Source organism: Vipera ursinii (assembly GCF_947247035.1).
Source record: "Vipera ursinii genome assembly, chromosome: 2".
Taxonomy (NCBI): Eukaryota; Metazoa; Chordata; class Lepidosauria; order Squamata; family Viperidae; genus Vipera; species Vipera ursinii.
Genome location: NC_139513.1, coordinates 233,056,029 through 233,080,949, shown reverse-complemented (window position 1 = coordinate 233,080,949; position 24,921 = coordinate 233,056,029). Strand labels below are relative to the sequence as shown.

The window sequence follows — 24,921 nt, the reverse complement described above, 5'->3', positions numbered from 1 at the left end:
TTTCGTATTCATCCAAGTGCTAAACAAGTCTGATCCTCCTCACTTCTCTTAGATCAATCAAATCAATTAGGTGCTAAAACATATTTAACGGGAATCACAGGAAAACTTATGCCATTGACATCAGTTGGGTCTTTCATTTATATAGCTCCACAATTTGGATTTCATTCCTTGGAATTACCAAATAGAGGTTTTTGTTTGCATCTTATCCCAACGTTTTCTTGTTTTTTTCCACTGTCCATTCCGTCTCGGTTGAACAGCTTTCATCTTTTTCCATAACACTGGGAAAAGGTTTCTTAAGTTTCCCCTAAGCCCCCCCCCCAAACATGTTATTTGAAACTGTTGAAATTTTGGAGCTATTTAGGAAACACAAAGCTTGGTATTCTGGAAATCGGTTCACTATTAAACTATAGAACAGTCTAACATTACAAAGAAATTTAGAAAGAGAAATATATGTTGCTATGTCAAGAAATCACATTTTCAAAATGATAGCAATGAATATGTTTCAGAGAAAAGCAAATAATTTCTCCCTTCAATAAATTATCCTAAAAGGCATAGATTACTGGGGTTGTACAAGCTTTTCTAAGCATAGAACAAGGACATATTCAGAAATGTTTATGCTACTGAAAATAAGCACCGTGATCTACAATTATTCTAGACCACATATGGCTTGCAATCATGTAAATGAAGTGTTTGAGGCACTCTGAAAACTCCCATTATTGTAGAAGTAGCTTTCAGAGACTTCATTGTCATAAGAGATTTATGGATTATAAACCTGTAAAACAACATAACCTTTTAACATTAATTTTTGAAGTTCTATGGTAAATAGTTGAACTCTTTGGAATATTTATTACCAATCTTCTTGAATAGAATTTAATCAAGGTAAACTAAAGTTCATTCAAACGGCCAATTTGGATGCATTTTAAATAGAAAATAGGATGAAACTATTAATATTATATATTATATATCAGTGTTCCCCAACCTTTCTGGCGGGAGGTTCTGTGTGAGTGACAGGTGAGTGTGAGTGCTCGCCGCTTGTGTAAGTGGAGCTGTGCATGTGAGTGCTGGCCTGCTGCTTTCGCAGCCCACTTCCAAATGGACTTTGGCCTGGTACTGGATCGCAGCCTGGGAGTTGGTTACCCCTGCTATTTATTACGTCTTTCTTGAATCCCAAGGTAATATATACTGCCTAGAAATTTTAAAACAGTATTCTCTTCCCAGCTTTATCTGCAAATGTTGTCAAGAGCATCCTGCCTCTTTTTCCACCAGGTATACCATTTTTAGATTAAATAAATGAAACAATTGTTTTCTAAAGGGAGGGCGGGAGGGAGCACTCCACTTCGGTAGCATGATTGTAGCTGAGTTCACATTGAACTATTACAGGATGGAATGGTGGATTTGGATAAGAGACATCCAAGTTAAAATCCTCATTTGGTCACAGAAATCACAAGGTGACTTTGGGCCAATCTTTGAGCCCAACCTACTCACACCTCAACTGAAGATAAAATAAGAAGTGCCCCCATGTCTACCACCTGGAGCCCCCCAAAAGGAAAAACTGAGACATATATAAAATAAATAAATAAATAAGAGACAGAAGCAGTAGCAACTTTTCCAAGGGGAGTCAATCTTTTGCTCATTCATCCTGCTTTCTATACCGAATAGGTAGTCCTCGACTTACAGCCATTCATTTAATCACTATTTGAAATTACAACAGTACTGAAAAAGTCATTTGTAACAAGTCTTTCCACTTAAAACCGTTGCAGCATCACCACAGAGACATGATCAAAATTTGGGTGCTTGGCAACCTGCATGTATTTTACAATGGTTGCAGCATCCTAGGGTCATGTGATAGTTATTTGCGACCTTCCTAGAGGGCTTCCAGCGAGCAAATTCAATTGGGTAAGCAGGATTTAACTGCCATGATAAAAACATTGTAAAATCAAGTGCAACACACTCAATGTCTGCATGGTTGGCAACAGAAGTTCCAGTTTTAATTACGATCATAAGTCAAAGACTATCTGTACTGTGTAGGTCACCTTGACTAAAATATTTCAGAAATAGCCCAATTAACATATCTACAATATACGTGTATATAAATAATGTTTTGTAATTGCTACATGTATCGATTTATCCTACTGAAATGTCAGCATCTATCTGTTTATATCTGTAATTTCAACCACTATAAACCACATATCATTATAACTCTACACAATGATAACGAATTTCCTGCAAAAACCCAAATCGGTTATGGCTAGAAATTCTAGCCCAGCTTGGTGAACTTATCTGAATGGGAAGGCAGGAAGGCAGTGAATGTCAACAATCATCTGTCATAAGTAGACATTTTAAGAGTTAGAGATAAGAAGAAATGCAAGTATTCTCTTCTGAGAGGGCAGCATTGCAAAAGAACGTAAGATTTGACTGAGGAAACACTGAGAACTGGAATTCTTGCTGACTCAGAAAATGTCAACTACAGTATCTTACGTGCTACCATGTCTTGGAACACAATATAATTCTTTGCTATATTTGTCCTGGTTTCTGTGGGAGCTACACAAGATGTTAGGGAAAGGAATAAAAGAACAGCCACCAGAATTGTCCTTGGCTACTGTTCTATCTAGATCAGGGATGTCAAACCTTAGCAATTTTAAGACTTCTGAACTTCAACTCCCAGAATTGGGAATTGGGGAACTCTGAGAGGTGGAGTCCACAGGTTTTAAAGTTGCCGAGGTTGGACATCCGTGATCTAGACCTAAAATTACACAGACCCAATTGATTATTAATTATTATTGCTGCAAAAAAATTGTATCCAATTACCTGGAAGGCCTGGCTCAAGCTGTCCATTTCATTGCAATTTAAAGATATACAACACTTTTAAAATAATTTTACACAATTATAAATGAATGTACCAGGTAATATATAATCATTCTATTTGACTTAAAGCTATACAGTCCTCATCAGCACTTAGTTGATTATGGGTAGTCCTCAACTTATGATCAGTAGTTTAGGAACCATTCAAAGTTACAACGGACACTCCCCCCCCCCAAAGGTACCTATGACCCAATTTCAAAGTTATGACTACTGTACCTGTCACATGACTTTTACAGCCATTTACAGAGGCCATTTCAGGGGCCATGTTACTGCTGATTTTCAGCAAATAACCCCACCCATTTGGCATAATGAATTTGCTTAACATGCAAATTATTTGCTTAACACAAACAAATGTCATAAAGTCAAGTCCGGTTATGTGGTGACCCACCTAATGATTGCAACAATTTATGACTATAATTCTAGGCTCAATTAAATCAAGGACTACCGTAATTGTAGCCTTAATTCTATGCATATTTGTAAAAAAAATAGTAGAGGAATGCTAGGCTGGAGAAACAATAGATGAAAAAGCTACCATATTCCTCCCATATATACATATTTTTCAATTTTTGCAAACACCAGGACTAAAGAAGGTAGGGGACTAAGAACCCTGCAGATTAAGGATTAGTATCTGATTAATGGTTGCTGCTGGGCTGTTATTTAGTGATTCTAAAGTATCTGGGATTATTAGGCCCAGATAGGAAGCCTACATTTATTTCCAGAATAAATACAATCCAGTCTGCCAAGAACAGCACTAGAAAAAAGTAGCCATCAAAGAAACGGAAGCCAAACGGTCTAAAATTAAAACAGTGATAAAGAAACAAAAAATACATTTATAAATGGCTGCTTTAAGAAAATAGAATATACTTATATAAATTACCCACATTCTTATCTAATACACAAAATTAACACATCAGGGTTTCCTATGTGTTTCATAAATTGTTTCTCAATAAAGATATGCTATTACAAACATAGTCATCATTTTAATGGGTATCAAAAGTTTACTTATTCCTGAAAATATGCATTAAGTTTGGGTGCGCTGAGGTCCATGATTGAATGAAATGGCTTTAATGAATACAAACATGCACTGTTATATAAACATTTTTAAAACTTAAAATCACCCAATCTAAACAAATCCTATATGTTAGCTTCCTAGTTAAGAATTCTTTTGGCAACATTCCCTTTCCATTTCCTACAGATATAAATCAAGCGATTCTACTGACCTAAGTCCAACTCATCAGCATTTGCTTTATTTTAATTTAACTCTGTTCAGCGTATGTGTGTGCCCATACATGTGGATTTGAGGGAGAAGAATAAATATGTACACAAATAGAATTTTAACTACTTGTAATTATGTTTTTCCTGTTTTATCACAAATCAATTTACCTAATCTAAATCTAGATTCTAAACAAATGTACAGCCAACTTGGTTCAATCTACTAAATTTAATGAAGAAAATATTCTAGGCAGCAGTAAAAGGATGAGGCATTTGTATTTTCCTTAATGAGTTAGACTACTGGGTCCTAGCATAAGATTCTGAATTACAGAATCATAAATCTAAAGTAAGACAAGGGCAACTAAAACATCATACACTAGGTCAGGAATGTCCAACTGGAGTAACAATTTTAAGACATGTGGGCTTCAACTCCCAGAATTCCCTAGCCAGGCATGGTGGCTGTGGAATTCTGGGAGTTGAAGACAACAGATCTTAAAGTTGGCAAGGTTGGGTACTCCCGCAGTAAGCCATTGAGAAATTTAAACTGTCTACATTGGGATGAAAAAATGTGTGGCCCTCCAGATGTTGTTTGCAACTCTGATCATCATTTATCATAGACATGCTGCCTAAGAAGAGAGAAAACTGATTTTAACACATCTGGAAGACCACACACATAATACAAAAATCTAGTCTACATTAAACATACACTACTGTTATTTTAACAAAGGGTGGCATTTTTACTGGATTATCCCAACCTTCCCCAAAATATTCTAGGTTGAAGCTATACCAAAAAGATTTTCCATCTATTAGCCATGCCGGCTAACAATAAAGAGAGTTGTGGTCCCAAAATATTTTAAATTGTATCACTGTGTAGTTTACCATAACAGAGGTAACAGCATCCCAAACCCCACTGTGTATGTCAATCATTAAAACATCAACATTGTTACATAATCAAGCATTTTAGCTGTTAACTTCTGCTATTCAAGGACAACACCATATAATCGCAAAGCAGTCACTAGACTTCTAATCTGAGTATCAAAACAAGCATTTAACCAAGTTTAAACTTCTCTGATGTACTTCCTTATACTGATGTTACAAGGTTTCCCATCAAATGTTTATACAATTAACTTACAGTTAGGGGGGGTGTCTTTGCTCTAATAATGCAGTTTTAAAAGTGTTACAATAAGATCACTATTAATTCAAAGGTAATACTGAGAACATTCTGGAATTGGGTATGTCTAGTTTAATGAAGAGAAAGATGAGGGGGGACATGATAGCAGTGTTCCAATATCTCAGGGGCTGCCACAAAGAAGAGGGAGTCAAGCTATTCTCCAAAGCACCTGAAGGCAGGACAAGAAGCAATGGATGAAAACTAACCAAAGAGAGAAGCAACCTAGAACTGAGGAGAAACTTCCTGACAGTTAGAACAATTAATCAGTGGAACAACCTGTCTCCAGAAGCAGTGAATGCTCCAACACTGGAAGCCTTTAAGAAGAGATTGGACAGCCATTTGTCTGAAATGGTATAGGGTTTCCTGCCTGAGCAGGGGGTTGGACTAGATGACCTCCAAGGTCCCTTCCAACTTTAGTAGTAGTATAGTAGTAGTAGTAGTAGTATTGGTATTAGTATTGTTACTCACAGAAGCATTCTGTAACTGTAAACTACAACACTCATCAACCATAACCAACATTACCACTGTTATGCTAACTTGGTTTCTGGGAGTTATAGTCCAGTACATCATACAGGGTTGAAATTTCTTTATTTTTTTCAAATTTTGCCCAATCTCCCAATTTTCTTCTTTATAATCTCCAAAACATTTCCAACTGTTCCACCTGTGCTTGGACAGCTTTTACCCTGTCATGGTGAGAAACATCAAGTGAAATAAGCTGAAAAGCAGCACCATTCACAGGAGAAAAAAAACAAGAGCAAGAGTTCAAATCTCTGTGATATAATACTGAAATAATATACTGTATTTTGCATTTAGGAGGTGAACCTATTATGGTTTTCCCAAAGAGGCTGAAAGCTATACAACTGAAATAAAGGATACTTATAGTTTTGTAATAATTGCTATACTGAAACAATTAACATTAAACTCAAATACTACCATCATAAGCAGTATGTATCGAATTCTCAAATAATAGTAAAAATGTCCTGCAAGAATCTATACGAGACTTGGGAAAAATACAAGGCCTCTCCACAAGCCTATTGTCCTGATTATGTTTTCCAGCTGAGTAGATACTCAAAATTCTTGTGTTTAAGTTGTGTCACAACTAAAGGAGCAGCAGGGTACCAATCTTTCTGAAACAGTTAGCTGATAATAGCACAACCAGGAACTCCAATGTCCTCCATGGAGAGCAGGAAGTTATAATGGGGTAGAGAACCTAGCCAGATGTTCTCTGGATCACACACCAGGAAGGGTATACCTGCTCTCATGTGGTTGTTTGCACAGATGTCAGTGAGGACATTCTCATATCATTGCCTCTAGATATATTTCTTGAGGCAAAAAATTCAGAGTTTCACAGGACTGATCTGAATCCTGTAAAGATACAATGTTCATGTTATATATTTACAACAGAAGTGATCATCTGTAGATTACAATCACTTTGACTCATGACAACAAAAATGGATCTGCTTACAATTATAATTTCTGTTCATTTTTATTGTCTTCTGGAGTGCTGTTGTTTGTTCAACAATCCAGACCTTGCTGAACTTCATCCTACCCAGTATAAACAATGGTGAAAGATGCTGAAAATTATAGTTCAACAACATCTGGAGGGTTTCATATTATCCACTGACAATTGCAACTGAGAATCAGCTTCAAGAATTAAAGGATAAAATACTGGTACATAAAAGGTTTGAAGTCTGGTAAACAAATGTCAAGAGCTGCAAGAAAACTGAAAAATATCATCTGAGGCTGATGTATTCATTCATGTTCAAGTGTTAATACATTTAACTCCAGGGTTATTCTGACACCATAAAAAACTTTCAGAGGTATAGAAATATCAGTAAAACAGTCTGAATGTTATAAATTGCACATGTAATTGGAAGTCCAATTTTAAAAAAACTTTTAAAAAGAATAAAAATAGAACATAAATTCGTAACATAAAAGAACATTAAAAGTCATTGCTATTTTTAGCCAGTCTCCAAAACCAGGTTTTGCCTGAATGTTTTTTAATTGTTCCAGAAAATAAATGTTACATCTTCTCTTATGCCTAGAGTAGTTTTTTCTAGGTTGAAGATTATATAGAGTAAAGAATCTCTAGAATTGAAATCATTCCCTGATGATTATCCGGACACACATGCAACACACAAACACAGTTTCTTTCTTTCTTTCTTTCTTTCTTTCTTTCTTTCTTTCTTTCTTTCTTTCTTTCTTTCTTTCTTTCTTTCTTTCTTTCTTTCCTTTCTCTCTCTTTCTCTTTCTTTCTTTCCTTTCTTTCTTTCTTTTCTCTCTCTCTCTCTTTCTTTTTCTTTCTTTCTTTCTTTCTTTCTTTCTTTCTCTCTTTCCTTCCTTCCTTCCTTCTTTCCTTCTCCAATCTTGGAAAAGATGTTTTCCATCCAAGAAATACAAACAGGGCCAACCTTGTTTAAATAAGATAAGATCTAGTCTTGATGCTACCAGTTAGCTATATCCTACCTTAGTTCTAAAATAAAGAAGACATATTTATCCATTTTAGCTATTCAAGTATTTATCAATCAATCATATGGTCACCAGTTCCATAGTCAGAATTACTGAAGACAGAGGTGATTAATACATCCTTCTCTAGCAAGCTCCAAATATAATTTTATTATATTGCTACAAAGAAGGTGGATAAGAAAAGTGGCGCAATCCATATTTAGACAAGTTTAGATATTTTTGTACCTAGTGTAAAATACTGTATGGTATAAATTGGTAATTATGACAGGAATGAAAGTCAATCTTAGTTTCAGTAAAAAAGTTGTGTATTGGTGTCCTTTTTTCTGGGGAAGTGACATCAAATACAGAAGTTTTTGTTTTATTCTCATATTCAAATAATGCATTAATAGGCAGAAAGTAAATTAAGGTTGTTAGCTGGTGACTGGATAGTCTTTTGCAATAAATCAGCAAAGTTACTAATTTACAATTATTTAACAGTAACATAACAATAAAACGTACCCTACCCTATTCCCAAAAGCTGTTGAAACAAAATACGTGGAGGGAAAATAAGGAGTACTGTAGATATTTGTGTGAAATGACTTATGAGTTTGGTCTTGGCACTGATTACAAATGTTTTTAAATATCCTATTCAGTATTTAATATGCATGTTGGTATATTATCCACTTGACCCTAGTTGACGGATTTCAGAGATTTAATAAAGCATAAAGTTCATTCCACAAGACTTGTGATTTCTGAGTTGACATCTGTCACGAGATGGATGTTCTCCATTCAAACTGGGTTAGGGCCTGAAAAAGTTATGGGATGTTCTGATGTACATTAAAAAACATAATCTGTTTTGTCCATTATCTACTACTAAAATTTCAATCTATATACTTTAAATGTTTTTTTAAAAATGACACGCTAGAAATATTTTGACAATAGTTTTAAATCTGGTTAGAGAACCACTGCAAAGATTGAGTTCAGTCGAATGGGTCTCAGTTTTACTGATAAATGCTGTAACAGACTTCTGCTCGATACACATCTGTTACATGTTTATGAGCTAAGTGGTTCAATGTGTAAGGAAATCTCATCTGCTTGATGTGTTCCAAGTATTGTTTTAATCCTCAGTTGATAACTGAATTGAGAACCATTATCAAAATAATTCAGATTTACTATGAGGTAGAAATGGTTTTATTATGAAGAGGTATCATAATACCTCTACACAATATACAAACATCCCCAAAAGAATAAAGGTCTTCCTGGGTCTCATCTGTTGAAGTTTCTGAATTGAAGGGACCCAGCATGTGCTCTTCACATTTATGAGAGCACCTCCTTCAGCCAGGTTTCAGTAATGCACACCGGATCAGCCCTCTCAACCATTAATAAATCACATGTGAGGAAGCCCTCATTATAAACTGACCTCTGGCATTCAATAGAAGCAGCCAAAACGCTGGGCCTCTGAAGGTCCAATGATCAGGACTCGAGGCTGGGTGCAACAATGCTGCAAAATAGCATTAGCACCAAGTACTGGGTCTGTATTGCTCAAGAGCAGACATGTCAAACACAAGGCCCGGGGGCCGGATCCGGTCCACGAAGTGGTTTCATGTGGCCCACGAAGCCATCCTGGAAACAGTGAAGGAATGACCCCCACTGCCTTGGGCCCTGGCCCAGAGACCCTCCTTCTGCCAGAGACCCTCAGATCTGTCCCACTCCTGCCCAGGCCCCCATAGGCACCCTTGATGCGAATGATGTAGAGCTGGCCATGCCCACCCAGTAGGCCATACGCACTCTAGCCACGCTCACCCAGTAGGCCACGCCCACCCTGGCCATACCCACCTGGCCCCCTTGAGGGCAACCACAATGCTGATGCGGCCCTCAATGAAATTAAGTTTGACACCCCTGCTCAAGAGTGTCCCAACCACTGCCTCCCACCAAGCACTGCTAAATCAATGTTCCTGCCTGACCTTAACCTCCTCGAGGAAAATGCAATGTGCATACAATCTTTTAAAACAGCGTTCCACAACCTTTCTGGCTTTGCAGAGTGGGGGGGAGGGGGGTAGTTCTGCGTGCAGCTCTATTTGCGCAAGTGGAACTGCGCACGGCGCGTGCTTGCCCGCTGCTTCTGCAGCCTGATAGTGGGCCGCAACCCAGGGATTGGGGACCCCTGTTTTAAAAGATAATGACAAATTAGAATGATCACGATAAAATAATAGCAACTGACAAGTGAGAGTTAACCGAGATTTTACTAAGGTACTATATATTTATATCATTTGAAATGCTATCATGTGTGGAACTCACAATTTTTTTTTTTTTTGCAAATAGGAAACTTTAAAAAAGAACTAACTACAAAAAAAATCTGGAAAGGAAATTCACATGTGGCTTTCTTATTCAAAACTTACTTAGAAGTAGAAGAGTAGAATAAGTTGATGAAATAAATGAAACATAGAGTAATAAATACTGTTTTTCTTTGTGACTCATATATGCAGAAAAGCCATGATCCCTTTTTACTCACAAATGACATATTTACAAATATTTTTAGAGGAAGGTACATAAGTCATAGTAATCACTCATCAAAAAAGTATCCAATATTTGTTCAGGTTCTAGAACAAACTTTTTGTTAGTCACATAAACAACTAAAAAACCTGAAGCAGTATTAATTTTATAGTTGAAAGTTGCAATCTTATGCAAGCCTGCTGGGAATAAATCTCATTTCCCAGTTAAATTCAGTAAACTTTATTTTTAGGCTTATACTTATACTGGAATATAAGGAACATATGAAAATGCAATTAATTCTTCAGCTATAAGAAGAAGGCTGAAAAGAGAAAATAGAACAGCATTAAATTCAGCTAATTTGACATTGCATTTATCTCTATAAATACAAGCAATAAGCTGTTTTCCTTGAAGGCAAAATAAGTTAGGCCAATTTTAGACCAAATGGCCTGCGTTTGGAAGAAAAGAGCCTATCAAGTACACAATACATCATGCTTAATGGTTGACAAAATGCCAATTTTAAATTGATCTGTAATATATAGCAAAAATACAGAGTGTACAATATGCAGAATTAAACCTATTTAAGATACACATGCTATAAATACTGTCACAATCAGTGAAAACAACAGAAGGGGCAGTATTATAGATTTCCTTGTTAAAAACTATGGGAACCTTGGAAGCTTATCCTGTTTCTGTTTTTCTGAGTTTTTTTTCTTTTATATTCATTCAGTTTTTGTTTCTCTATTTACAGTACTACTATCCATCTCCACATTCCTACCCATCCCAACTCCCATTTATGTCTGTAGAGTTGTTTGTTTTGTCTACTCCATTTAGGGGGAAATTCCTATTATATTCAGAAGGATATAAGTATGATCAGTGCTTTTTATGTAAAAGAAAAAGGTGCCGGAACTCACACATGTCATGCAACCCGCCTTGCCTATCCTACAAGGTTCCATCCAAAAAAGGTGCCGGAACTCCGTTCTGAGCGTTCTATGAGGAAAAAAGCCCTGAGTATGATACATGAGAGGTTTCCAAAGCCTCCAAATGCTGAATAACACCAAAAGAAAAGAAGGACAGCACTGAGCTAAAGTACAACAGTTAGTAGAAAACAACTACAAGCAGTCCTCAACTTACAACAATTGAGCCCCAAATTTATGTTGCTAAGCAAGATGTTTGTTAAGTGAGTTATGCCCCATTTTACGACCTTTCTTGCCACAGTTGTTAAGTGAATTACGGCAGCTGTTAAGATAAGTAACACAGAACTTGTTAAAGATTGTATGATTAAATGGGCCCAAAACATCCAAGAAGTTATTACAATGGACACGTGGGAAAGGATTTGGGTGAGGAACGTAAAATTCACACAAGCTCAAAATCTAAGAGAGAATTTTTATAAAATGTTTTATAGATGGTATTTAGATCCTAAAAAGCTTGCAAGTATGTATCCGAATTATCAGCCTAAATGCTGGAGGTGTGGTGGCGAAGATGCAACATATTTTCACATATGGTGGACCTGTAAAAAGGTCAAGGCTTTTTGGATAAAAATCTGGTGGAATATGCAGAAGATTTTCAAGCAAAGGATAAAGTTTTGTCTGCAACATTTTTTGTTGGGAATAATTACAGATGTTACAGTTGTGGACACTAAGTTGATGCTGAATTTAATTACGGCAGCAAGACTCTTAATAGGTCAGTATTGGAAGAAGGAGGAACTGCCGACTATAGAAGAATGGACTTTAAAGGTTTCTGACCTGGCAGAGATGGCAAAGATATCGGCTTATTTGAAAGATCACTCGCAAGAATGCTATATTATGGAGTGGAGAAAATGGATTGAGTATATCCAGAACAAATATGGGACTAAAAAGTTTCATGTAGCATTTGAATAAGTCTTCCTTTCTTTTTTCTTTTTTTTATATATTTTATATTAATAGTGTTTGTAGTTATCCTATATGAGCTAGAGAGTGATAGATTTTAGAGTTTATGGTTGTTAGCATATGGATGTTTATGATTGTCTTTTTTGTTTTTTATACCTTGTACTTAGCTCTGGGAAGTCGGGGGGGGAGGGGGGGAGGGGTAGGGAGGGAGGGATAGGGGAGGGGTAGGGGGGACTGTTAAAGATAAAATGTATGATAAAACTTTTCAATTAAAAAAAAAGATAAGTAACACGTTTGTTACATGAATCTGGTTTCTCCATTGACTTTGCTTGTCAGAAGGTCGCAAAGGGTGATCACATGATCCCAGGACACTGCAACTGTCATAAATGTGAGTCAGTTGCCAACTGTTTGAATTATGTTCATGTGACCATGGGGTCGCTGCAACAGTCATAAGTGTGAAAAATGGTCCTAAGTCACATTTTTCAATGATATTGTAACTCTGAATGGTCACCAAATGAACTGCGAAGTCAAGGACTACCTGTACAGAATTTCCACTGCCATTTCAATCACTACAAAAATGGCTGCATTACTCTGAGCAGTTCCAGAATCCAACACATTTTTCAGGTTCTTTTGAAAATCCAGAAGTAACTTCCATTAAAATTACTATTCTATAGATAATATGTAGCAAATTAAACAGCTCAAGTGACAACCTACCCAAAGCATATGACAATTATTTCAAGGCAGATTTTTCCTTCAAAAAAGCATTGGCAAGTCTTAAAATAAAATAATGCTGAATCTACGTTGGCCATTGCTGGAAAACACAGCTCTCAAACTTCCCATTAAGAATCCCTGTTTCTTCCTACTTTGAAATATGGGGTCACCTTCAAAAAAAGGAAAAGTCCCTGGGTGCTGTACATTAAACATGTAGCTTCCACACTAATGAGGACAGACTTGCCCAAGTACATGGACCTATGTTATATGTAAAAAATAAGAGAAAGGGAAAGAGAAAAATTGCAGATTTAAACATGAATGACTGAAAATGCATAGCTATTTCCTTTGGTAGCAGTCAAATGCAAAGAACATTTTCAGAACAGCAGCTCTTTTGTTCTTGCCAACTGAATTATGTTATATTTATACAACTGCGGATCAAGTAGTTGATTAAATGCACACGTAGCACAGTACTCTTCCTGTATCAAGATAATACATAAAGTAATAAGAAGCTTTGGAAAACATCCATGCTTACAGTAAAGAGAAAATAGTGCATAGGACATAACAGAAAGATCCCCACGTCACTGTAATTTTTTTTTTTAACATTAATGTCAAAAGTACATATACCTAATTATATCCTTATGGTACTATGCTTTTTTATTCATTTCCCCTTTTAAATAAGAAATGAAGAATTTAAGAATTTAAGAATTCCAAGAACTCCCATAAATATTTAGGCGTTTTAAAACAGCATTCAAGTGTATACTGCTTTTCTTTAGATTTCATCATTCACCACTCTTTTTGGCTTCTGTATTCAAAGTAAGGTAATAAATTGCTTTAAACCCTAATTGTTCTACCATTCTGAGATTAACTGTCTCTCTGCTTTCATATGTTAGTTGATACTAATATAATAGCTTAGGTTATCCTAAATTGTATTTATGTGTGTGGCTGTGACTAAATTCCGAAAGAAGTAATCAAGGGTTTAATTAAAACTTAGCTGGCAACTTGTACAGCTAGTTCAAACCTCATCTTTTCTATATCGTTGGTTCATTTTCTCCCTCAGGCTATCTACATATGGTACACAGCTCTTTCACTATGTCATTCTCCTCTTCATCTGGAACATGCTTCTCTTTAGCAGTCCAATACTGCCTAATTTCATCTGTGCTCAGCCATTTTTCTTCTCCTCTCAGCCAACTCCAACACAGCTAGCATTCTGCTTGCTCCTTAGCCCATTTCCACTTCCCCCATCCATCAGATATGTATTTCGGAAAAGATCCACTTCCACCTCCCAAACTTATTTTCCCAGCCTCAGATATCACCCTAGGAACAATTTGTAAGCCTGGTGATGGTGTTACAAGACAGCAGGCAGTGTTACCTTTTCTATTCTGTCATACAACGGATGAATTAATTCTTTATTTATAATTTAGATTCATGGGATGCCCAACTGAGTAATGACTCTTTTATGTTATAGGTGCCTACCCTTTATAGCCACATGTGCAAAGACAGTGGCTCTGAAAAATGCAGAAAGGATTTTAACAATGTTTTTCTTCCTGGCAAAGACATACATACATACATACATACATACATACATACATACATACATACATACTGTACATACATACATACTGTACATGGATACATAAATACATACATATATATATACATACATATGGAGTGGGTTCACACATTCTGCTAAGTCATAATGTGGTTTCTTTGGTTATGTCTCAGTATGAATCCAATCACTGTGATTTGTCATCATTTTTTACAACATAGCACATTCTGCATTTGATTGCAGTTTATTCAATAAACCATCATCGCCATCAGCCATTCAGCTGGCCACTCTATGGATCAGCACTCTCCATGACCCTCTGTCGTGCACTGCCTCCTTCAGATCCGCTATGGTCATCCTAGTGTCATCCTTTATAGTGTCCAGCCAACGGGTATTATAAAGGATGATACTGGGATTCAATAAGGCACTGATAGCCAAATTAAACCACACAGAAAATGGGAAAAATATCCATACCTTGCCATTCCAAGACTGGAAAAGTTCATTGGAACTATCAAAACATCAAGCCGGGAAAAGGGATGTGTACCCAGCAGATCATACGCCGCAGAGAGACACTGAGGAAGCAGGTGGAATAAAACCTTTTTGCAGGATTCCTTAAGGCACAGAGGAGCAAAGATGCGGTGAGGAATAATAACCTGAGCAGAGGTGGTAGGATCTTGGAAACGACAAGGATATGGTGTATGACTGCAAGCCTTTTTTAATAACCTGGCAGAGACAAAGAAGTCATTGAATTGATTTTTTTAAAAAAAAAAGTTATGAGAATTCAGCAAAACGTGGCCAAGAGGTTTGTGTGATTTGTTCATACTTATACAACATTAAGCGGGAAACATCTGGATCAGATGGCAATTTCTTTCCTTTGACAATCTTTTTCTTTATCTGCTATATATAGAATTCAGAATCTCATCCAGGCAAGAAAAAATGTGGTTGGGTAACTTGCTTGAAATTATTGTGAGAAGGTCTGCAGGGATTTTCAATTATTGTTATTGTTTGTCTCGCTATCACCTGCCTGTCACCTCTGCAATTCAGGCAATGAAATAATGCTAATGCCCCAAACCAGGGGTCCCCAGCGTTGGCAACTTTAAGACTTGTAGACTTCAACTCCCAGAATTCCCCAGCCAGCCACAAGTCCACAAGTCTTAAAATTGCCAAGGTTGGGGACCCCTGCCCTAAACTACTCAATAATAGCACTAGCACTAGCACTTAGACTTATATACCACTTCACAGTGCTTTACAGCCCTGTCTAAGCAGTTTACAGAGTCAGCATATTGCCCCCATGATCTTGAACACCTCAAGATAGGACACTCTTAGAAATATCCATTGAAAGAAATTTTCATCTTGAAAGTTTTTCCAGATGAATGTGAAAGTTAGTTCTTCCACAGTCAGTGAAAACCACCATGATAACAAATCTGATAATTATAAAAATAAAGGACAGATTGAAGCAAGCCAGTGCACAGAAAAGAAAGGGGGGAAATATCACAAGAAGGGTTGAACATTGCTTCAATATACATGGCTTGTTGAATTATAGCAGTTGCTAAAATTCTTTGCTTATGGCCTCTAACATTTTTGAAATACATATTACTTATGTGAAGTTCTTGTAAGCTTGCCTAAGTAATTTTTCCTGCTATTGGATAAAACCTAACAGTGAGATTCTATCATGCAGTCATCCTGCCCGGTTCACAGAATTGATAATGTTTCCTTCCATTTATAAGCCTATCATATTTTGTCATTTTTTAAAAAAAGGAAAATATATTTGGAGAAGAAAAATAGTACTAACAATGCCTTTGATTTGGTATAGTTCATTAACTATTTTAACCATTAACCAATTTCCTGTGATTAAAAAAAATTGTCATAAAAAAGTGAAAACACTGCAGTTGTGGTTTCTCTTACAGGTACACTTTTGTTTTTTATCATCTGCAGAACAGAAGACAATAAATTATTGACATGCAGAAAGCCTGAATTATGCTCCTATCTGGAAGGGTATACAGCCACAACCTATAAACAACAATATTTTTTTCAAATTCCTTTCAATAAACTTTTGATATGAAATGCATACTCTAAGCAGTGGTTATATCAGATCTGCAACATGTTTTTGGGTGGTACTTTCATTCTATAAATATAGGAACAAAGATTAGAAATGTAATTTTTCACACCAACAATGAAAAGATGGAAACAGGAATGGGATTTTAAGAGACAGCCTGCTAATAATGTGAAAGAACGATGAAAAAAAATATGATACAGGAATAGCAACCTAATAAGCTTCATAAGATATGCCAGCATCAATCAAGGCTGTAAAATAGAGGACAGTTTTTACCATGCAAAATAATAAGGAATTTCGAATTTAAAAGAAGAAATAAAAAGGGATGCTTAACAGCATTGTTTTATTAGGCCTCCATTAAAATTCACCTATTAAGCAATCCATTTTGTCTTTGGTTTTGCCTCTGTAGTGACATTTGCAATCATGTTCTTGTTAATCTCAGTGTTAGGAACTAATAGGGTTTGAATAATTTAAAACTAAAAATGTAACTGAAAAAAGTCTAAACTCTGTAGTTTAGGTGTTTAACTTGCATATTATGCAGCTAAAGTAAATGACATAAAAAGCCATGCTCTTTTTCAAAGAACCCTTTCTTTCTGTACAAGCAACACACCCTTGCCCGTCCTCTTTCAGTGGACAATTTCTCTTCTACAATTTTCTTCTGCTTTGATTAAACACGTCCAACTATTGTTCCTCAACTACGATGACTCATTTTCTTTTATAATAGAAGAAACTGAATGTTCTTTAAAGTACATATTTTTCAGCTGTAATCACCAACCTGACATCCACTTTTGAAGACAGTCCATCATTCTTCAGATCATCAGTTTCATAACTTTTTCTTTTAACTTCTGCCCAACATCCAACAGCAATAGCAAAGGTGGATGCTGGCATTGGCATTGTCACATAATAAAACCAACTTAATATACCTAAGAAGAAAAAACATGTAGACTATGTTAACTATCAAGTTTGCTCACCATTTGTTAAATCTAAAAACGTCTTCCATGATTCAGGTAAAGCTTGAAATAGAGATTTGTTTTTGTTTTAATGTTTTATTTTGATGTTTTGATTGGATTGTAGCTTTATACAATTAAGTTTTACAAAGATAAAATATTGCCTACGATGGAACTAAGAGCTGCACTCTGCACACACCATGCAATTTCCACTTGCTTTGCAGATACCTAAGATCTGCTCTTGAGTATCATGGGAACTTCTAAAGGAGGGGTGTCAAACCCGCAACGTCGCGTGACGTGTCGCAATGTATCGTGACTTTTTTGCCATTGCCGGCAATGGGGTGGGTGCGGTTTTGCTATGATGCATCCAGCCCGCAGGCCAGCAATTTGACACCCCCGTTCTAAAGGGTGGTTAAAATGGTAGATCAGGAGAAAGTCTTACATGAGTGGATTTCTGTGTTGTGATATGATATTTCCGAGTTTTTAAATGGTGAGATTTCTTGCCTAATTTATGTGTAAGATGGCAGTGAAAATACTGAGTGTAATGTAGTGTTGCATGAATGGATAAAGTCAATTTTTCCATGCTCTATCCAGTTTTTGGAATCCCTAATTCCTAAGTCGGGGGAGGGTGAGGAATGTTGAATGTAGTAGGAGAAGATAACTGCCATATTTAGCAAATTTGAAAAAAAACACGAGTGACCTCCAAATAGAAAAGCAGGATATAACTGGGATATCATATGTATGTGAATACCTCCACCTAACGTAAGGCGATTCACCACTTCCTTTGCAAATAGGTAAAATATATTTTGTAACGTTCAGTACATTGAAGGAGTATATGAAGCTTCATTGTGGAAAAAGGAGAGAAACAGCCTTGCCAACTACTTGTGCAGAGTGAGATGTTTGCCTTTAATGAAAAGTATCAATGTGGGATTAATCTCAGTATGCACATATTTATGCCCACTGTAAGAGCCTTGCTTCTGCAGCACTGATCCAATATATTCCATCTGATTCTGAACTATAATTAAATAAATAAATAAAAATAATACAATAAACAAATATTCTGTAACACTTCCTTCATTTTGCTTAACATGCATCGATTATATCCAATGTAATTATTCAACTATTCCATTGTGTATTTGTTTTCTATAAAAGTTGCAAATTAGGTTCCATTTATTTCCATGTACCGTATATACTTGAGTATAAGCCGACTCGAGTATAAGCCGAGACCCCCAATTTCACTCCCAAAAACTGGAAAAAGTTATTGACTTGAGTATAAGCCGACCCGCCGTTCTGCAAGCCTCTGCCGCCGCCGGAGGCTGGATCCGCGCTCTGCAAGCCTCTGCCGCCAGCAGAGGCTTGATCCGCCATTTTGCAAGCCTGAATACACAGGAATACCCTGTGTGGCCGCGGCTCTCGGGGAAGCCCTGGCTGTCCGCTTCCTCGCTCCATGCTGCCATTCGGGGTCCGCGCATTCCCCGGGCAAATCGCGGCGCCCAGCAGGCGAGGAAACACGCCCGCTCCAGTCGCCCCCCCTTCCCTCAGGAGACGCGAAGCAAGTGACCGCCCGGAGCTTACCGAGGACTTGCGCGCGGCCGAGGCTTCGGTGCTTCCAGGATCGCGCGCACCTCTCCCAAGCCGCCCCCGTCCGGAGACCTGCCGAAGTTTGGGGAGGTGCGCGTGCACCTCCCCAAACCTCCCCAAACGTCGGCAGGTCTCCGGAACTCTGCGCCCTGCCTGCCTGCTTCTTTCCGCAGCGGAAAGAAGCAGGCAGGCAGGGCGCGGAGGTCCGGAGACCTGCCGACGTTTGGGGAGGTTTGGGGAGGTGCGCGCGCACCTCCCCAAACCTCCCCAAACTTCGGCAGGTCTCCGGACGGCGGTGGCTTGGGAGAGGTGCGCGCGATCCCGGAAGCACCAAAGCCTCGGCCGCGCACAAGTCCTCGGTAAGTTTTTTTGTTGACTGGAGTATAAGCCGAAGTGGACTTTTTCGGCCCAAAAAGTGGGCCGAAAAATTCGGCTTATACTCAAGTATATACGGTATTTACCAGAGACATAAACGAAATTCACCATATATTTCAAACTCCAGGCTAATGCACATTTGCAGTGGACCCACTGTGCTAACATAATTAATAATCACCTATCTTATAGTGTTATTAGAAGGAACTCATACTGTATATGAACTGTTCTGATCTGTCTAAAACATTCTGTAATCTGAGAGTAGCAACTCTAAATGCCAGTGTGTCTGTGAATACATATAAAAGAATATACAAGGGAGGGAGGGAGGGAGGGAAGGAGGGAGGAGGGAGGAAGGAAGGAAGGAAGGAAGGAAGGAAGGAAGGAAGGAAGGAAGGAAGGAAGGAAGGATGGATCTTTCTCTGGGAAAGAAAGGCCTTCTCTCTTGCTTAAAAACAGGGCAATTTAATTGTTGGCAATTGGTTGACTTCCCCCGCCAAAAAAATCTAAATTAATGGATAAATACTCTGTACAGGACATTTCAGATCCCTTTCTGTGGTCTCTTACTCTGGGAATAAAAATACAGAGAGGAGAAAAAAAGCAAGGGGGGCCCCACAGCAGCCATTTTGTGGTCAAATGCAAGGCAGATGATTAAAAAGAAAAATCTGTCAAGTGTATCTTTGGGACTGAAAGCTAAAGCTACAAAGCTAAAGGACTATCTCAAATGTTCATGATTATTTTAGATGTCTTTCTACTGAACCATTGTTTATTTTTAGGTACTATACTGCAACTATTGTGCTCATCACTATTAGAAAGTGTCAAGCTGTCTGTATTTCCCATGTAGCATTTTTAATCATGTATAACTTTTCCCCAAGTTATATTACCGTATATAAAATAGAAATATTTGATCATTCTTTTTCTTCATTCCTCTTTATCTCTAACTACAGTGTTTCCCAAAAAAGTGCAAGAAATAAACTAAACTAAAATTATTTTCTTTATCTTTATGTTTTCTCTCTTTTCTTCCTCTTTGTCTTTCTGTCCAGAATGTTAATCCACTATCATACTGTATCTATTTGGACCCTATGAGGCTCCCTTGGATACAGCACCACCTAGGGTAGAAAATATATATATAATTATTTTTATGAAAGAAATGCATATTTTAATGTGGTACAACAGAAACCCATAAAACACTGAACTGTATTTGTTAAAAATTAGAAGTGAATTGTTTCCCATGATGCTGTATTAATAATTTTTGTAGCAATCAGTTCTCACCATCACTTCTACATGAAAATTTACACATATGTAACATGGAGAAAATTCCCACCTATTTACAAATTATGCAAATTATGTCAGATAATTTGCAATACTGTATCTATAAATTTAAGATGTTATTCTAATTAATAATGCATTAATAATTTGTATTTCATGTTCTCATTGAAAATCCACTCAGTTTTTAATTGCATTATCGGGGCACTCCATTTATTTATTTTTCCTCTTAGCCCTTTGAGTAGAATGATTTTTCAGCATCTCAGTTATATTTCAATTTACTTCCTATTGACTATCTTGTGAACAGGTACACTGAGAAGGGCGTAAACTGACTTTTAAAAGACATCTAATATATTTTAATAATGTATTGTCATATGTAATATAAGAGAAATCCAGCTTTATACTGTATTATTCCTACTGCATTGCAATTAATTTAATCAAGCTTAAAATCCTATTATCTAAAAAGCCTAAAAAATGAAAAAGAAACAATAGCTGATAGTTATTTTAACTCATATTTATAAATCTCAGTTAAGAGGCTTTTTTTCAAAGTTCTTGAATCTAGCAATAGAATTTGAAATGAAATATCTTTAAATTTTGAAGGAGCAAATAACCTCTTGACGATTTGCCTAGAACTATTCAACAGGTTCCAACAGACATTTCAACAGAAGATTTTTTTTAATGTCAATTAATATGAAACTGGAGAAAAACAACAGATGCTCCAAAAACTGCAAGTGTAACACACTCTTCTCCAAATCTGAAAGAGGAAGACATTTTTGAAATTGTGACAATAACTTATTTCTGGAAAAAATATTACTGGACCAAAAGTTTGTGGCTGCACAAAAAGCTGGATAGAGTTGAGGGTGAGCTGATAACATCAGTGGAAATCACTTTAGTGAAAACTTCTCCAAAATGAACATTTGTTTCTGTAACTTCCAATTCACCTCTGAAATTCCCAGCCAGCTGGACTATTGTGGAAGGATATCCATAGATACTGAGTGACCACGTAGTCCCCTCCACACAAGTTTCAAGTACTTATTCTGGGAAATCCAATCTCACTTACTGTGTACAAGGTTGTGCAACATCTAAAAGGTTGTGGCATGCAAGCAGGAGCTTTCAGTATTAAAATTGAAGACACAACAAAGGATGGAAATCAAAGGAAATTCATACTGAATGTTAACAGGAATTTCTTTTTTTATTTGTCAAACAAATAAAAATGCAAATTCAAACAAAGAAAATTAGAAAATCAAATTGTGACAGGGACAATAGGCACGCCAGTGCACTTGTGCATGCCCTCTTAGGGACCTATTAAATACAAAGTCAGGTCCACAGAAGTTAAGTTAGAATTAAAACTGTGAAAGCTCTTGAACACTTATAGATTGCCAAGCTCTACAACAGACATGTCCAAGTCAAGGCCTATGGGCCATATCCAGTCCTTGATGTGTTTAGTTCTGGCCCTCAAGCAGACTACTAGAAGAAGATGATTGACTATGTAGCGTGTGTGGGGGGGAGGGGGGAGCTGAAGCAGTGGTAGCATCAGAGAGGCCTGGGGGAGAGTCATCAGGTATTGCTGGGGCTCTACTGAGGCCCCGGGATCAGCGCACACGGCTCCAACTAATCAGAATTTCCAGCAGCTTCACAGGTGGCCGGCAGCTGCACAGAGTTTTCAGGGGAAGACACAGCTGGAGCTGCAGGGCTGCCAGGGCTTGATGGGGACCCCAGAATCAGCTGATGACCACTGCGTGACAAGGCCAGCCAGGCAGTGAATGAGCACATGGGAGAGGAGAGGATATAAAAGGAGGAGTTTTGGTGGGAAGAGGAGGAGTGAGGGGGGAGAGAAGGCAATGGCGAGGAGAGATGTCGGTGGGGCAAACCTGAGGGAGAGCAGGGGATGGAATAGGAGAGGCTTCTATGGGGCAAGCTTGAGGGAGAGAAGGGGACAACAACTGGCCCTTTGATAATGTTGATGCAGCCCTCAATGAAATTGAGTTTGACACCCTTGTTCTACAGGTTTACAAATGGAGTCTGGATGGCTACCTGTTAGGCATGAATTAATGGATTTCTTCATGGAGCAAGGGATTATACTAAAATGATCTATGGGATTTCTTCTACTTCATATATTTGATGCTTACAAAAATGTAATCCTGCCCAAATCTTAAATAAATAGCATGTACTTCACACATTATTCCCGTGCAGTCTAAGCAATGTTATACAAAATGCAGAAGGAATAAGAAACTGTCACCCAGAAGGAGGCATGACTTTACGAAAAATGACTTCCACTGGTTTCAGTTGTCATGCTCAGTTGCAGTTAATAAAAACAGAAGCTAAATCTTCTAGAAAAAGCAGGCAGGGGAATCAATGCAAGCCCTAAACTCACAAAGATTCATTCTCGCAACACTAAACCACTGTTTACACCAGGAGTTTTTGAACTAGGTGCAGCCTGAGCTTCGCTGACACAGAGAAGTAAGGTGGCAGTTATAGATCTTCTCTAAGTAGAAAATATTTGTCTCTCCAGCCAGATAAAGGAGGCTAAAGTGTGGTTGCCCTTTAGCCCTATTCTGAGGTGTTGTCACTTCTTGGATAGGGGCCAGTCAGCTTCCTGTGGTTAATGAGAGACTATAGCACTTTCAAGCTTCCTGGTGCCTTTAAACTCCCATTTGGCAACTTCCCTCCATCCACCTCAACAAAGAATTGGGGGAGCATAAGGCAAGCAAGTTGAGGCCAGCATTGCACAGGACCGGCTTCTCCTCTGCAGTCATTAGCCAAGGTGCAACAGAATGACTGCTTTGGGAATGGAGGCAGAGGAGAGAAGAAGCAGAGATAGATGGTGGTGTATGATCTTACTAGGAGAGGAGTCTGTGCCTCATGGAAAAGAAGAGAGGAACATTGTCTCTGCCCAAGTGGGGATGTGCTCCTGGTATGCCCTCTATCAGCCAAGCTCTACTGAGTGCTATCCTGGGGAAGATGCTGTGCACTCTCTCTCCTAAGCTTTTCCATGCTCGTTGGTGAGAAGCTGTATCAGTTTTGGGGGTAGGGTGGTGTTAGCACAGCTTTGGCCAAATGTTCCTCCTACTAAGTGATCTACCTGCTATATATCCCAAATAGAAGGATCTCAGTTTCTGCCCAAGCAGGTCACTTCCCATCCATCAATCGATCCATGATCAATTAGATGAGGCTTATGCTCAAATCTTAAGCCAGATTCAATATTTCCCCATTAAGCATCAAATGCCAATTGCTTTTTTCTGTGTGAAATAATACATCATTTTTAGCTTGGCTTTTATTAAATATAATCTGAATTTGAGCTAAATTTTCAGAAAATTGAAGACAAAACATGATTTTTTTAACAAGAGAACTGCCAAAGTAATTTTTATTACTTGGCAGAACTGAAAATAATGTTCAGGCACAGTTGCCTCTTATGAGCAGACAAATCCTGCCAAGTTTCAGATTATTAGATTTAAGGGTTATATATTTATTCAGCAACAACCAAAACAAATATTGATGTTCTGCTTTAGAAAAATGCTGTCAGATAAGTGGTCAAACTGAAATGGCAAAAGCCCCTCTGATTTGCAGAATTATGTACAAAATAAAAAAAATAAATGTATGTTTAATGGCATACCATAGTATTATTCATAATATTCAAACGTTTCTTTTTTTTATTAAAGAGTTTTACAAAAACAAAATTTTACAATATATCCCCAAATCCCCTCCACCTCAAACCCGCCCACTTCCCCCCCACTTCCCAGAGCTAAATACAGGATTATAGTTATAATAATCATATTCTAAATAAAAATTATGCATAATATACAATTAACCAAATTCATAATGTGCTTTAACTCCCCTTTAACATAACTACATACAAAGTACCAATAACAATATCCCACTAAAATCTACTCATAAGCTAAATGGAACTTTTTAGTCCCATATTTGTTCTGAATATATATATTAAGAAATGTTTGAATATGAATAATATTCAAACATTTCTTAATGTTTGATTTGTCAGAGGCTTCAGTTTCAGGCTCTTGTGCTATGAAACTAGTCTTCAGGAGCACTCAGGAGCATTTGAGTTTGGACCATAGATTCAGAGACATATTTGAATGCTGCTTAAAATGAAAACACAGATTCTGTATAAAATTAAGAATCTTCAGCAAGGAGAGACAATTGCTTTAAATTATTGCTTTAAAAATTACTCTGTGAAGTAACAAACAATTTTATGGTTATTTTATTTATTATTAAATTTATTGTGCTGTCCATCTCATTACAGGGTAAGATGTTGTTATCTAACAGTAAAAGTCAAACAGAAAAACACAATGCAAAACTGATGGAAATAATGGGGTAGTATGCAAGAGTTGGGGACGGAGGGAGGGAGGAATAGAGGCTTAAAGTGGATGACAGTTATAATAAAGAAA

The 24,921-nt window shown here is 37.4% G+C and overlaps 1 protein-coding gene across 1 annotated transcript in view; it reads right to left on the bottom strand.

The window, feature by feature from the left end:
* Positions 1-24,921, bottom strand: part of AOPEP (aminopeptidase O (putative)) — a 203,648-nt gene that overhangs the window by 157,152 nt on the left and 21,575 nt on the right. Inside the window, exons 4-5 of the mRNA XM_083351985.1 lie at positions 17,131-17,278; positions 14,777-15,025 (exon numbers count right to left, since the gene is read on the bottom strand). Of these exons, the coding sequence (XP_083208111.1) occupies positions 14,777-15,025; positions 17,131-17,278 (397 nt within the window). The remainder of the gene's footprint in view (positions 1-14,776; positions 15,026-17,130; positions 17,279-24,921) is intronic.